The sequence below is a fragment of the Stenella coeruleoalba genome (assembly GCF_951394435.1).
Source record: "Stenella coeruleoalba genome assembly, chromosome: 2".
Lineage (NCBI taxonomy): Eukaryota > Metazoa > Chordata > Mammalia > Artiodactyla > Delphinidae > Stenella > Stenella coeruleoalba.
The window spans coordinates 169,087,109-169,103,251 of NC_137147.1; the positions used below are offsets into that span (position 1 = coordinate 169,087,109).

General features: G+C 41.7%; 1 protein-coding gene across 12 annotated transcripts in view; it reads left to right on the forward strand.

Annotated features, from left to right (window-relative positions):
* Positions 1-9,830, forward strand: part of MLLT10 (MLLT10 histone lysine methyltransferase DOT1L cofactor) — a 256,251-nt gene extending 246,421 nt beyond the window's left edge. For 10 of the 12 annotated variants that reach the window (XM_079912301.1, XM_079912296.1, XM_079912304.1 and 7 more), the window contains 6 exons: positions 141-329; positions 922-1,010; positions 1,146-1,507; positions 2,562-2,658; positions 6,307-6,501; positions 8,237-9,830. In XM_079912301.1, coding sequence (XP_079768427.1) covers positions 141-329; positions 922-1,010; positions 1,146-1,507; positions 2,562-2,658; positions 6,307-6,501; positions 8,237-8,281 — 977 coding nt within the window. In that variant the 3' untranslated portion in view covers positions 8,282-9,830. Of the gene's footprint in view, positions 1-140; positions 330-921; positions 1,011-1,145; positions 1,508-2,561; positions 2,659-6,306; positions 6,502-7,171; positions 7,203-8,236 lie in introns of those variants that run through there. The other 2 variants (XM_079912302.1, XM_079912303.1) reach the window with 2 other exon arrangements.
* Positions 9,831-16,143: the final 6,313 nt, after the last annotated feature.

Below are 16,143 nucleotides of genomic sequence, written 5' to 3' on the forward strand. Positions count from 1 at the left end.
ACCTAGTCACTTAGAAATGCTTTATAGAATTTCTACTTTTCTATTTTAATTTATTTCTAAAGTTATTGACACTTAAGTCCATAAAATACCTAGTCCTGTGTATGAAATTCTTTATTAAAAACCATTCAAATGTCTGCTAGTTTTAGGAATGCTGAAGTCATTACACCAACTTCAAGTAGAAAATCGAAGATTAGAGGAACAGATTAAAAACTTGACTGCCAAAAAGGAACGCCTTCAATTATTGAATGCACAGCTCTCAGTGCCTTTTCCAACAATAACAACAAATCCCAGCCCATCTCATCAAATGCATGCATTTTCAGCACAGAATGGTAAGTATGAATTTATTGTGGATCTAAAGAAAGTAGGATGGACTTCCATTATCTTTTTCATAATAACTGAATAATAACTGGTCACCAGTTATATGCAGATGTAGAAAAGGAATGATAAATTATTTTCTATGAGCATAAAGAATCCTGTTCATGTAGAGAACAAACGTATGGACACCAAGGGGGAAAGTGGTGGTGGGGGGATGAATTGGGAGATTGGGATTGACGTATATACACTAATATGTATAAAATAGATAACTAATAAGAAACTGCTGTATAAAAAAATAAAATTCAAAAATTCAAAAAAAAAGAATCCTGTTCAGTGTTCAATTTGAATTTGCTCTAACTTCTTTAGTACAGAATTTAATGGTAAAATTTAAATATGTAATGATCTCTTTATTGATTTAAAGCCATGATATTCAGTATAGATAAAGATTTTTTTCATTCAAATTGGTCTTAAGAATAACAAGGCTTAATATTTAAGTGTTTTTAATGCGGGCTTCAGGGTAAGCTTTTTTAGACAAGCCTTTAATCTTACACATAATGTACTTTAACAGGTAAATAGGTTTCTTTTTCTTCGTCTTTTTTAATCTAGCTCCTACTACTGATTCCTTGAACAGCAGTAAGAGCCCTCATCTAGGAAACAGCTTTCTACCTGATAATTCTCTTCCTGTATTAAATCAGGTAATTTGGGTGTGGTTAGTTTCATTTGTGTGTTTCACTTATGAACAGTAGTATATCACATTAGATGGTTTAAAATTATTTTAAACAGTTTTGCTGTGTTGTTTACAACTTAGTTTCTATTCTTTCTTACGTTAGGACTTAACCTCCAGTGGACAAAGCACCAGCAGCTCATCGGCTCTTTCTACTCCACCTCCTGCTGGGCAGAGTCCAGCTCAGCAGGGCTCAGGCCTTAGTGGAGTTCAGCAGGTCAATGGTGTGACAGTGGGGGCACTGGCTAGTGGAATGCAGACTGTAACATCCACCATTCCTGCCGTGCCTGGAGTGGGTGGAATAATTGGAGCTTTGCCAGGTAACCAACTGGCAATTAATGGCATTGTAGGAGCTTTAAATGGGGTTATTCAGACCCCTGTCACAATATCCCAGAACCCTACCCCCCTCACCCACACAACTGTACCACCTAATGCAGCACATCCAATGCCAACTACACTGACTAACAGGTAAGAAACTTACTTAAATACCTTTTGGGTTTTTTAGTGCAACATGGTACCAGTGCTGTCCATACTTTAGATTGGGATTTTTAAATGTGCTCCTTGTTAGATGTACTCTAAGAAATTAAAACCCACCAAACTTAATATATTATACCAAGAGCCATTTATTTTTGACACTTAAGTAATTCAGGTTAAAACAAAATTAAATCACCTTTCGTAACAAAGCATTAGGTATATTCTATACTGAAAATTTCAGTTTTGATCTGTGATGTGTGTTTTAAATGCTAATTTTTCTTATCCCCGTGTATATTGCCTTCATGTGTCATAAATCCTGAAGAAAGGTAATATTATAATGAAGATCACATAGGAATGTTGGTTTCTTAAAATTCAGCTGTGTAATTTTGTTAGCTTTGTTGTCAAAGATTTTGATATAATATGAAGGTCAAATATTTATCTTGAATTTCCAGGGAGTGAGACTCACTGTTTCACTGTAGTGGAATTTCATTTGAATGGCAAAACCATGTTGTTATTGCACATACTTTTGAGGAATAAGTCATTTTAAATGGATTTGCAATGGATAGTAGTAAACTGTTTCTTCTGGCTCTCTTTTCATTGGTGCTTAATTTTACCGACCATTGGGAATGTAAAAAAAGTTTAGGTCAAATCAATTAGTAGTATGTTTGGATTCTTTCTTTGTTTTAAATGTGTGTCACTTAGTGTGGGTTAAATTATCCTTGAATGATTAAAAATAAAGTATTACATGTCCATGTTATAAACACATGTAAATTTTTATTCCATAAAACAACTGAGTGCCTGCTTGGTTTACAGTATAAAGGGAAACAAAACATTTACTGACAATGTGAATTCTTGTTTACCTGTATATGTGCAGAGAGAGAGAGAAAGAGAGATAAAAGAAATTTGTGCATCATTGTTTTCAAAAAGTGTTATGGTTAGAAAGTTGTTAAGTTATTAAACGTCAAATTGAAACAATTGTTCATTTTACATTAAAAAAAAAACATTAAAAGGTGTACGGTAGAAAGTAAGAATTTTCATCGTTTTTCAGTGCCTCAGGACTCGGATTACTTTCTGACCAGCAAAGACAAATATTTCTTCATCAACAGCAATTCCAGCAGTTGTTAAATTCTCAACAGCTCACACCAGTAAGTTCTTCCTTTTGATAATACTTGATCTTTATTAGGAGCAAGTGATCCAAGCTATAATAACTATTCAGCATAGGTATAGATTGCCCACTTTGTGAAATGACATTGTGCTGTAGTCTGTGATACCTGCAGTTACGTTATATTGATTCATCGACAAATACTAGAACGTGGTCTGTGCAGCTCTGGTAGACTCTGTATTTTCATGGAGCTTCATTCTGATAGGGGCGATGGACGATAAATACATACACACCTTTTGGTAGTGATGAGTACTGGGAAGGAAAATGCAGCAGGATAAGGTGGTAGATAACAGTCGGGTGAGAGCTATCTTAGATAGGATGGTCCAGCCTCTGAGTAGGTGACTTTTGAGCACACACCTGAATAAAAGTTGAAGGAGCATGACTTTCTGACATGGGGGTGTGTGGAAGAGAACATGCACTCAAGGTGGAGGGACCAGGGCCTGTGTGCTGTGTGACTGGGCTGGTGTGGAGGAGAGCAGTCAGACAGGTGAGCGTGGGCTGCAAGGTTGTGGGCTGCCTTGTTTGGCTCTCCATGGCATGGAATTTAGATTTACCTTAAGTGTGATGGAAAGCCATTGGTGATTTTTTTTTAAAAAACCTTTCTTTGTGGAAATAAACATTCAGGTGTATAAGAAGTAGAGAGTATGGTATACTGATTGCCTAGCTTTAATAATTATCCCAGTTAAAAAACTCTTTTTTCGTATATCCTCATTTTTCCTTTCAGAATTTTAAAGAATTAATTGTAGGGCTTTTGTTTGTTTGTTATTTTGGCCGCGTAGCATGGCATGCAGGATCTTAGTTCCCTGACCAGGGATCGAACCCGCGCCCCCCGCAGTGGAAGCTCGAAGTCTTAACCACTGGACTGCCAAGGAAGTCCTGTAATTGCAGGGCTTTGAACACAATAGTGACATGACATACAGTGACGTTTAGATTCGCGGGATTCTCTGAAGTCAGTAGGGAATGAAATCTAATGTCTCAGGACTGAGCCCTGGGCACCCTGGAGGAGAAGAGTAATCTAGTCAAGGGTCTAGGGAAAAAGTGGCCAGTGAGTTAGCACAGAGAGTGGTGGCCTAGTTCCGTGTGAAGAAACATTTCAAGAAAGGGAGGACTCAGCTGCGTAGAATGCTTCTGGTGAGACAAGTAAGAACTGCCCATTGGATTTGGGTGTCCGGAGCTTTTTGAGAACGTGGTTTTGCTGAGAAGTGAAAAGCTTCACTGAGTAGTTGGGAAGAAAATAGGAGAGGAAGCGAAGATGGGGTACAGGCAACTCAAGATATTTTACCGTAAAGAGCAGAGAAATGAATCGGCAGCTAGCATTAGAAAGACGTGGTCTAAGGGGGGTAGTTTCTAATCATTTTGAAAATGACAGCGTATGTGTATGTTGATGGGGAATTTTCTGGTGCAGAGAGAGGAGGGATAACGCCAGGGCAGCAGAGCTCTTCAGCAGAGAGCAGCTTCCCCTGTGATAAGAGGGAGGCAGAGAGGCTGTCGGTGGGTTTTATGACAGGAGGTTGAGGAAACCCACTTCTAATGTTTGTAGTTTTTAAATGGGAATTATAAGTAAAGTCATCAGCTGAGGGGGATAGGGATATTGTAGTTAGAGGAGAGAAGGAAGGTGTGGAACATATCTTGGAGGTGGGGAGAGAACTAAGGCAGATGTGGGAGGGTGTGTCTAGCACACCTCACTGCTAGGAGAACACCCATTTAATTAACTTTGGGGTTTCAGCCTTTGTTTGTAACTTCTTTCTAAAATACATCTACCTACTTTCTTGCTTTAGTCAAAAATGTATTGAAAATGTCTGTTTTACAATTCTGGATCATTGTCACTGTCACTGTTCTTAGCAGTGGTATAAGGATAGAGTCTATATAAATTCTTAAACGCTTACACTAAAATGTAATCTTGTTTTCTTATCTCTTGCCTCATCTTAATATGAAGTTCTGGAATTCAGTGTATTTGGGGTTCTTCCTGTTAATCAAGATTTTACTCTAAGAACAGCACATACAGGTGTCTCGTTTCTGGAACGTGGTTGATCAAGGAATTTTTAGCACAAATTATTACCCAGAGACCAGGAAGACTGAGTGGATTAGACTTGACGTTTCCTTTGCAGCCAAGGTTGTGGCATGAGGTTTGTTAATTTACAAGCATCAAACTTCACATAGTCAGGAGTGGTGCTGTGAGGCACCTCCCTCCTCCCACCTTAAGGAAAACTCTTGCTCGACCTCCTCCTGACCCTCCTCCCCACCAGCTGCTGCCCCATGCTCAGCCCTGTCCATTTCTGCCTGGCCTCTTCCCTGACCTGGTAACGGCTTCTGCCCACTGGAAACATTTTCTTCCCTTAGCTCCCAAGATACCACATTATCTTGGTTTTCTTCCTACCTAACTGGTTCTTCCTTTTTAGCTTCCTTTTCTGGGTCCTCCTCTTCTCCTCAGCCCCACTCATTTCAGAGCATCCTAGAATTCAGGATCTCCTCCAGCCGCAAAGCTTTAAATACTGTCTGTGCTGATACCAACGTCTCCAGCCCGGGCCGCTCTCTGGAATTTCAAGCTCCCATATCCACTGCTTGCTTAGTTGCCACCACTTGGCTCTCTTAATAGATGGTGCAGGCATAATTAATGTGTCCAAACAGAACTGCTGACCTTCCACATGGCTGCCCCACCTCAGCTGATGCACCTCCATCCTTCCAGCTGCTCAAGCAGTTATTCCTTCACCCCTCTCTTTTTCTGACACCTCACATTGAATCCATCAAGAATCCTGGGTCAGGTTGTGTCGCTCCTCTGTTCAAAACCTTCCTTTGCCTTCCCGCATTACTTTGAGAAAAACCAGAGCTCTCTCGGCCAACACTCCAGGCCCTCATCCTTCTCTGGCCTCCTTCCTGCTCACTGCACTCCGGCCCGGTCTCCTTGCTCATCCTGGGTCATGCTGGGTGTGCCACAGGGCCCCTCAGCACTGGCTAGCACTCTCTCTGCCTGGAACCCACCCACCCCTGCCCCCCCATATCCACATAGAGAATTCCCTCATCTCCTCGTGTCTGTGTCCAAGTGAGAACCACCCTGACCCCCGCCCCTGCTGTCCTCTCTCTTACACTCCTGTTCCCCCCGACCCTGGGCAGTACTCATTTCCTAACATTTCTTCACCCCAGAACAGTGCCTGGCACATCATAGTACGCGCTCAGGGGTGCTCACTGGAAGGCATGGTCTCATAACCGCATCAAGAAAGCACTCTTTCTGTTGGCATGAATGAGAACTTTAAAAGTTATTTTAAGTACCCAGAATTGTGGGAGGGATTTCACCATGCAGTGCATTTTAAAGCCAAATGCAGGTCACATGGCTGCTCTAAGTTGCCATTCTCCTTGATTATCTTGGGCAACCGCATATGAATAGGGGTCTCCTACGTTTGTTTGCCCCATTTTGAAAATAAGGCCATTCCCTGATGATATTGACATTTTACAGTAGATGGTTATTATCTAGTGCAGTGTGTTCTTCCAGATGAGACTCTTGTTGTCTTTCTTAGTAGTATGACTTTGCTGTCATTTAAATACCTAACATCAGAGCAAAGAAGAGAGAAAGCAGGCTGTCCTGACGGCCGGGTCTGCACTGGGACTCACCCTCTCCTGCATGTTCTTACCTAAGGAGCAGCACCAGGCCCTTCTGTATCAGCTGGTGCAGCAGCACCACCAGCCTGATCTCCAGCAGCTGCAGATCCCGGCACCCACGCAGATGCCCATCAACAACCTGCTCGCAGGCACGCAGGCGCCTCCGCTTCATCCAGCCACCACCAACCCGTTCCTCACCATCCATGGCGATAATGCAAGTCAGAAGGTAACAGTAAGTGTCTGTGCTTTGTTACAGCTAGTGAAATTCCAAAACGAATTTTATTGATTAATCAGAGATGACTGTCCAGCCCCTCTCTTCCTCCCCACCCCCCTTAAAATATATTATCCCCCTGATAATTTCTTCTTAAAACCAGTTGTTTCAGCACCTGGATATTGTAAACACAAAGGACCTAAGCCAATTTATATATCCTCTAAGTATATCAGTTTGAATTTGCATGTAAGGTTGGAAGACTGTTTTATAATTTCAAAATGAAAATGTGTTTTAGTATGGTATGGTAAGTGGTATTGGACAGTCCAATCAGAAGATAGTAGTTGGTGTTTTGAGAATCTTTGTTTAACTAATTTGTTTAATTATAGAAATAGTCTAGATAATTTAGGAATATTTTTATTATTTTGCTCAGACATGCTAAAATTGAATTATATTTATAATAAAATTAATATATAAACTTTAGGGCAATCCAGTTATTCTACCTGATAGAAAGTAAATCATCACATTTGTAATGAAATTTAAATTCTTTATTAATCTCATGTAAGTGATAGCATCTTACCCTTTCAATGTACAAGTTAAGATAAATAAAAATGGGTGCAGGAACAGTATACTATACATATAGTAGCACACATTTTAAGGCTGTTTCTTTCTATTAATTCTCCCCTTCAATCAGGTCTACTTTACTGGAGTATAAATGTTTCCCCTAAATTCCAGTTCAGGGCAGAACCCTGTTAGAGGAAGGATATTGGGATATAGAATGGAGACTGGACATCAGGAAAAGGAAGAAGGGAAAGAATGAGGTGGGAGACTTGGCAAAAAATGGTGTTAAAAGTCACAATGTTTGCTCTTTCCCATTACTTTGAAAGTTTGCTCTTTACTGTGCTTTTAGTTTTCAGAAACTTTAGTTTGTATTTAGTAACAAGAATTGGCTCAAAATATAGAATTATTGGTTTTCATTAACTCTTCAATGCTTTTTGTTTGCCCCACTGTTCCTCTGACTTCCTGACTGTGAATACTGTCATTATCACAAACCTAGTTTTGCAGACATGGAAAATTTCATTGATTCTGTATTAATTTAGAATTTTTTTTAACCGTTTTTTCCTAAGTTTTTTCTTGTGTTAAAAAAATTATACAGTATGAAATGTATTTTTAATGGAAAATCACAATAGTAAATAAACACTATAAAATAAACAATATTAATTAATGTAGAAAAGCAAGGCTGGGAAATAATATTTATGAGTATCCTGCTATGTGGCAGGCATCTTTGTTAGATACAATAGTATACGTGGTTCCAATCTTTAAAATATTAATAGGCTGTAACCCCATTTTTTAAATAGGGAGATTCAAAGAGGTTAAAGCTCAAAGGACACATAGCACATGTGGGATCAGAACCCAAGACTTTGTTAGTTGATTTTCCACACTACTGTGTTACTGCTTCTGTGGAAAAGTCAGTCTGGGGGGATGGTTTCTACATTCATTCCTTATGAATCCTCCCTCAGAGGGGCACTTCTGTCTTTGTATACTGCTGAATTTAGTATAAAGCAACTGAATGTTTAGCAGTAAGTTCATGTCTTTATGTTATGCTGAAAAGTAGCCATGCTGACTTTTAGAAAAAAAGGAATAACCGTATATATGACCTTTTATCTCAGTTAAAATTTCAAGTAAGAGGATATTATCTTAAGTGGGGGCCAAAAATTCATTTAGCTAATGCATCTTATTTTGTTTGTTTTAACTGCAGAGACTTAGTGATAAAACTGGGCCTGTTGCTCAAGAAAAAAGTTGACACTTGAGAAACATCTAGAAATGGACTATCCTGCTATTCTAGCACTTCATCTGGCTGCTGTTGCAGTCCGCTTACTACACCTATGAAGAAATGCAACAAGAAACCAGCTGCACGACAAAGGATTAATTGCCCCAAGAGCATTCTTGTAAGGCTTTGATTGATTTTCTTGTTGCTTTGTTGCACTGAAATGGAATTCCCATATCCCCCACCCCTCACCCACATTTTTTGAATTTTGAAAGAAAATTTAATAGCTAACTTTTGTCATTGAAGTAATTTACATGCAATGAATTTATCAGCCTAAGAGGAATTTAATATAGTTGGTGTACAACTAATTTTGTTATGAATTGGCGAGATGAATAGCAAAACTAAAGACTTGTTCCATTTTTAAACCATTTGATTTTAATGTAAAAGTTGGAACGTGAAATATGATCTTTTGTTTGGGTTACAGTATGCTTGCTCTGTGAGTCAAAACAAATTTCAAGGAACTGTCTAATTTCTTCTATTGGAGTTTTATTGGTTAAATATTACAAATAAATAGGTCATCCACTTGGAGTTGGCAATCTTTATTATGAAAATTTCCTTTCTAATGGGATTTGGCCAATTTTGGTAATCAAGTTAGAATGGTAAATGTCTGCTTCTGCTAAAGGTAATTTTCTTTTGCTAAATGCTTTTTCTTTAGTGTTAAGACCTACTCATATTTTAAAGAAAGCTTGAGTTCAGTGATTTCTAAGGCTGCTGAGGGAACCAGCTCAATTCAAAGTGAAAGAGGGGCCACTCTGAAACTGCTGGTAGGGTTTGGCCTGAATCAAGTGCCTGTTAGGACCTGCCTTGTGCTGAAGTGGCTCTGGACAGCTGAGCCTGCGCTTTCAGTCCTTGGGAGTAGTAGGGACAGTCGGCGTTGCACCAGCAGCCTTCCCCATGGTTCTGCCTTTATTAAGAACTTTCTATGCCACTGTAGCTAGCTCAGGCAAAACTATTACCTGGGTATTTATCCACTAATGAGTCACAAGAAAAATGAGTGGATTTGGTAAGAATTTTCTTTTTTTCTTAAGTTAGACAACTTCCCATTATTGACAATGATTTGAAACAAACAAAACAAGACAAAAAACCCACCACTGCAGTTCCTGAAACAGGTGAAATCTGTATTACAGCCCTTCCATGTTGGGTATCCCCACTCCTGGTATGACAGTATAGCAGAGTATAAATTAAACCATTGGGGATGTAATCATTGAACTATTCTTAAATGTGTGAATTATTAGTGGAAAAGACCCAGCTGTAATTAGACCTCCACTGTGTACTTAGCTGGAAGAACATGTTAATTCTGCAATATGTCTCTTGGTTAATAAACATTGCACAGTTCTTACCTCATTTCTGTAAATAAGGTTTTGTGAATCTGTTTTGTATTGTGAAAAATTCATAAGATAACATTGATATTTTGATTTGTAATATTTCTAATTGGTAGATTTAATTGAAAAGTAAAATTAATTTATTTTTATATGTTCAGGGGAATTTTAAAGAAAGTCAAATCTTTTGTAGATAATTTAAAAAAATCGGTGTGGTTTATTTTACTTATTTAACCCACTGGTTGTTATTCTGTAACAATTTGTATAAATGGTAAATTTTGAACGTGTTGTTATTTTACTTAGATGTAAAATTCCACATGTATTAAAATGTACAAAGTTTTTGTTAATAAAATTTAATAATGTTTATAACTCTGCTTTTTTTCCAGTTTTATTAAGATATACTTGACATACAGCACAGTATAAGTTTAAGGTGGATAGCATAATAATTTGACTTACATATATTGTGAAATGATTACCACAATAAGTGTAGTTAACATCCATCATCTCATACAGATACTAAAAAAAGAGAATGACAAAAAGAGTGTTTTCCTTGTGATGAGAACTCTTAGAATTTACTCTCTTTAACCACTTTCCTGTATATCATGTACAGCAGACTTCACGACAGTAATCGTGTTGTACTTTTACAGTCCTAGTACTTACTTATCTTATAACTGGAAATCTGAACTGTTTGACCACCTTTGTCCAGTTCCCTCTCCCTCAACCCCCACCTCTTTTCTATGAGTTAAATTTTGTTCTTTTAATAAGATTCTACATATGAGATCATACAGTATTTGTCTTTCTCTGTTTGACTTAATTCACTTAGCACAGTGCCTTCAAGGTCCATCCATGTTGTCACAATAGCAGGGTTTCCTTCCTTTTTTATGGCTGAATAATATGCCATCATACATCATATGTATGTATGTATATGTGTGTGTGTATTGACACATACATATATATACACACACAAATACGTACAGACTCATATACCACAACTTCATCCATCAGTGGACATTTAGGTTATTTCCATATCTTGGCTATTGTGAGTAATGCTGCTATGAACATATAGGGGTATAGATATCTCTTCAACATAAGTGGTTTTGTTTCCTTTGGATATGTTCCCAGAAGTGAGGTTGCTGGATCAGATGGTAGTTTGATAATAGCCATTCTAACAGGCATGAGGTGATATCTCATTGTGGTTTTGATATGCATTTCCCTGATGATTAGTGATGTTGAACTTTTCAAGGGACTTTTCATGTATCTGTTGGCCATCTGTATGTCTTCTTTGGAAAATGTCTGTTGAGGTCCTTTGCCCATTTTAAAATTGGATTATTTGGTTTATTTTTTTCTGTTGAGTTGTCGGAGTTCTTTATGTATTTTGGATATTAATCCCTTATCAGATACATGATTTGCAAATATTTTTTCCCATTCTATAGGTTGTCTTTTTCAGTTTGTTGTTATATCTTCTTGATGGTTTGACCCCTTTATCATTATATAATGACCTTCTTTGTCTCTTTTTATCATTTTTAGTTTACAATCTATTTTGTCTGATATATGTAAGTATAGCTACCTCTCCCTGCTTCTTTTTGGTTAGTTTTGCTTGAGATGTCTTTTTCTGTCACTTCACTCTCAGTTAATTGGCTTAAAGGCTAAAGCAAGTCTCTTGTAGGCAGCAGCATGTTGTTGGATCTTGTGTTTTTATCCATTCCGTCATTCTTTTTATTTTTATTGGAGAATTTAATCTATTTTTGTTTAAAGCAATTATTGACAGGTATGGACTTGCTGTTGCCATTTTGTTCATTGTTTTCTGGCTGTTTTGTAGACCCATTGTTCCTTGTTCCTTATCCTGCTGTCTTTCTGTGTTTTGATGTCTTTGGGTACCAGTATGCTTTGACTTCTCTATCATGTTCTTTTTGTGTAATTACTACAGATTTTCCCCATGTGGTTACATGAGTCTTACATAAAATACCTTAAAATTATAACACACCCTATTTTAAAATGACAACAACTTAACTTAGATAGCTGTCCTAAGCTTCATACTTTTACTTCTCTTCCCCTCACATTTTATGTTACTGATATTACAGTTTACATATTTTTCATATTGTGTATCCAATAACAGATTTTTATAGTTATGATTCCTTTTACTGTTTGTTTTTTAACTTTTAGAGTTGTAAGTGAATTATGCACCACCATTACCATATTACAGAATCTAATTTTGAATGTATATTTACCATTATCATTGAATTTTATGGTACCTTCTTATATTGTATAATGTTAATTAGCATCCTTTTACTTCCACTCAACTCCCTTTAGGATTTCTTGTAAAGCAGGTCTCCTGGTGATGAGCTCCCTCAGCTTCTGCTTGTTCAGGAAAATCTTTATCCCTCCTTCATTTCTGAAGGACAGTTTTGCCTGATACAGGCTTCTTGGTTGACAGTTTTTTACTTTCAATATTTTGAATGTATCATCCCATCTCTCCTGGCCTGAAGTTTCTTTTGAGAAATCTGCTGATAGTCTTATGGGGTTTCCCTTGTATGTAACTTCTCTCTTGTCTCTTGTTGCTTTCAAAATTATTTGTCTTTGACTTTTGATATTTTTAATGTGTTTCAGTGTAGCCCTATTTAGGCTCAACCTGTTTGGGGTCTACTGGGCCTCATGGATCTGTTATTTTCTCTCCCCAAGTTTGGGAAGCTTTTCCACATTATTGCTTTGAACATACTTTCTGTCCCTTTCCCTTTCTCTTCTCCTGAAATTCCCATAATGCAGATATTGGTTCTTTTGATTGTGCCCCATAAGGCTTTCTTCACTTTTTTTTTCCTTTTGCTCCTCTGACTGGGTAATTTCACATGTCCTGTCTTCTAGGTCATTGATTGTTTCTCCTGCATGGTCGTCTGATTTTGAAGCTCTCTGTTGAATGCTTCAGTTCAGTCATTGTATTTTTCAGCTCTAGGATTTTTGTTTGCTTTTAATGGTTTCTGTTTCTTTGTTCAACTTCTCATTTTGTTCACATATTGTTTTCCTAATTTCGTTTAGCTGTGTGTCCTTGTAGTTCACTAAAGTTCAAGAGGATTATTCTGAATTCTTTGTCTGATAGTTCATAGATCTCCATTTCTTTAGCATCAGTTACTAGTCTACTTTGGTGGTGTCATGCTTACCTGAATTTTTGTGATCCTTGATTCCTTATGTTGGTATCTGAGCATTTGAGTAAGTGGGCTCCTCTTTCAGATTTTACAGGTTCATTTTGGCAGAGACAGTTTATCACCAGTCAGCCCTGTTGGGGTTTCTGGATGTGTCTGCTGGTAATGTTTGTGGGCTGGGGGGGGGGGTGCTGCTATATCAGGGTCTACTTTGGGGCAAGGCCACTGCCCAGAACCCTGAGGTGGGGGGCAGGGGTGGTGGTGCTGCTGAGAGCACTTGGATAGGAAAGCTGGCTTGTTTCCCTGCCCTAGTAAGGCTGTAGGATGGGCTTTGCTGTTGCCTGGGGTCTCTGGTCAGGCTCATCAGACTGTCGGGACGGGGTACTCTACCCAGTATTAAGCAGGGCTCTGAGTTAGCTTCCCTCCCTGGCCGGGCAGCATTGTTCGGGGACCCTAATTAGGCTAAACTATGCGCTGAATTCCCTGGTCAGACAGGGCCGCCGGTGTTGCTCTGCGGACAGGGAAGCACAGGCTGTGCACTGTTTAAGTGCCACTGTAAGCACGGCTCTCGGATGGGCTACACAGCTTGCTGTGTGCTCTGGTCAGGCTTCCTGGGTGAGAGGGCGGGCAGCTGTATTCAGCAGTGGGTGGGGCTACAAATTAGTTCCCCTGCCCAGGTGGAGTGGGAGAACTGGCTCCAAGACAGGTAAGGCGCTTCGTGGTCTCGACTCAAGCCGACCGGTGTCTCAAGTTTCCTGGCTGAACAGGGCCGCTGGATCTGCTCGTCAGAGCTCTGCCCCTGCTGGGACTCGGCTCCAGGGCTCCAGCAGGGGTGGGCGGTGCGGCTCTGCCGGCGTTGCGGCCGCCTTCCTGGGCAGGGGGCCCGCAGAGCTCCACTCGGCGGTGGGCGGGGCTGTGAGAGCGGCCGTTCGGCGCCCTCGGCGCCCTCGTGCCCGCGTCCCAGCTGCCTCTCCGGTGGGCGGGGCTCCGAGTAAACTGCGGCCCGTGAGGGGGCAAAAGCCGGCTCCGGGCCCACAGGCCCACACCCTGCGCCCTGCCGGGCTACCTGGTCGGACGTGCTGCCGCAGCCGGGCAGAGCCGCTGGCAGGAACCGCCGCCTGGGCTTAGCAGGTAGGAGCTCGGTCGGCCGAGTGCCGGTTGTCGGAAGCCCCACGGTCTTCTCCACCACAGATGCCCAGGGGTCGAGCCGGGCAGCTCCCCCGGTGACGCGGCGGGGTGGCTGCAGTAGGGGTTCCCGTGAAGCAGCCCACAGTGCTGGGGCGAGGGCGCTAGATGTCCGTCGGAGGAGCGGTGGGCTCAGGGGCCCTGCTGGGCGGTGCTGGGCGGGCTTGGGGCGGCTCCTCTGACTCTGCCAGGTGAGGTGCGTCGTGGTCTCTGTGGTGCCGGCGGTGCTCCAGCCTCACGCCCGTAGTCTAGGATTTTCTGAGGGGTGTGTTGTCCATGAACAGTTGTTCGTTGTTCTTGTGAGGGCAGTGAGGTCAGGAAGGACCTGTATCTATCACCAGCTTGGTGACATCCGTCTTTGTTTGGAGAAGATGACGCTCCTGAGGCCGTTGGTGCCTCGCGACGATTCGCTCCAGGAGCCTCTGGGCGCTTTGTGCTTCGGCAGCAGGGTGGTTCCATCTTGAGGTTGTTTAAGCTCGCTCGGGAGTAGACGCTGCGCAGCGGCCGAACACACCACCTTGTGTCCGACTCTTAGACATCATTAGGTGAGACAGAGAGAGCCCTGCAAACTGCCGCAGCGGAAAGAGGAAGGAAATAATCGCAGTGAAGATGAAAGGAAGGTAAATTCCCGATGAGACTTACAGCACATCAGTAAAGCTGTATTCATACTTGGTAAAGAGTAAATTCTTGTTTTACACAGTTAGCTTTAACCAGACGCATTTAAATCAAAGAGAAACCCAGGTGGTTCCCGGCTCTCAGTGTGCATCAGGATCACCTGTGGGCCTTGCAAAGGTTCAGACTTAATTGAACCAGAATATACCTCATCTGTGTAACTGGGTCCTCTTAATTAAGAGCTGAATAAACAAGGAAAACTGGTTTAGGCTTTTAACTTTACTAAGGAGTGCATTTTAGGTTCCTGGGAAGACTTCCTTTTTGATACACGAATAGAAAAATGATGATCTGATTCTGCAGAGTCTTGTCTCCCGCAGGTCTGAGGACTCGCCCTCCTCCAGAGGGCCGGTGCCTCGTCCCTGTTAGCCGCCGCCCCAGTCTTCACTCTCCCAGCCCTCCACAGAACGTTAGCCGGCCGTGCGCCTTTTCAGTTCTTAACCACGTGACACTCGTCTGGGCTCTTGGCTTGTGCCTGTGTCTTGGTGTGGCTCCACAGGCTTAAGCCGCTGTTGGAACTCGCCCGAGGTGCTGGGCAGCCCTGTCCCCCCACCGCATGAAATGCGCCTGGGCTGCTGCTTCCTGCTTCCCTGTTGGGTTTTGCTCAGAGACGTTTCTGAGCAGGTACTGCTCGTTGCCCAGCACAGAGCCTCGGGCAGGGGTGCTCAGCATGTGACTCGGGATGCCATGGGCTGGTTCCCGTCTGGACTTCTTTGCAGAAGTGCTGTGGGAGTGTGCTGGGTCATAGGGTCAAGAGCAGGTGCCGGGCGGGAGGGCTGAGAACGCAGGTCGCCAGGTGGCTTTCTTAAGCACTCCATCAACCAAGCAGAGGACAGAATGACCACTGCCCCTGGACACTCCCCAAGACAGACAGCAGAGGCCCTGGCATTGTAGGCAAAAGGTGCCTCACGACAGAATGTAGCTTTGCTTTTAAAAGTAGGGGATGGGGCTTCCCTGGTGGCGCAGTGGTTGAGAGTCCGCCTGCCGATGCAGGGGACACGGGTTCGTGCCCCGGTCTGGGAAGATCCCACATGCCGCCGAGCGGCTGGGCCCGTGAGCCATGGCCGCTGAGCCTGCGCGTTCGGAGCCTGCGCGTCCGGAGCCTGTGCTCCGCAACGGGAGGGGCCACAACAGTGAGAGGCCTGCGTACCGCAAAAAAAAAAAAAAAAAAAAAAAAAAAAGGAAGGGGATGGACTTTTGTTTCGAATTTGACAACTCTCAGTGAGATACATACCATTAATCTTAAACTTCACTTACTGGAAACAAAACACACACTGATGAAAACCACTTTTGGTATACATCACAGTAGGCCTTTCCAAATGAAATAGTTGTGAACTTTTGTAAACATTGGGAAGCCTTTAGATTTTTTCAGATAATTTTACCTTGTGAAGAATTCACGCCAACTGTTGTTCCACTTACAGTCCCACCCCTCACCTTGGTATTGGCAACAAAGGAAATGTCTCTTTCATACCCATCACTGAATGTTTACAATCCCGTAAATTCAGTAAAGACTTCAGTGAACTGTGAGCTG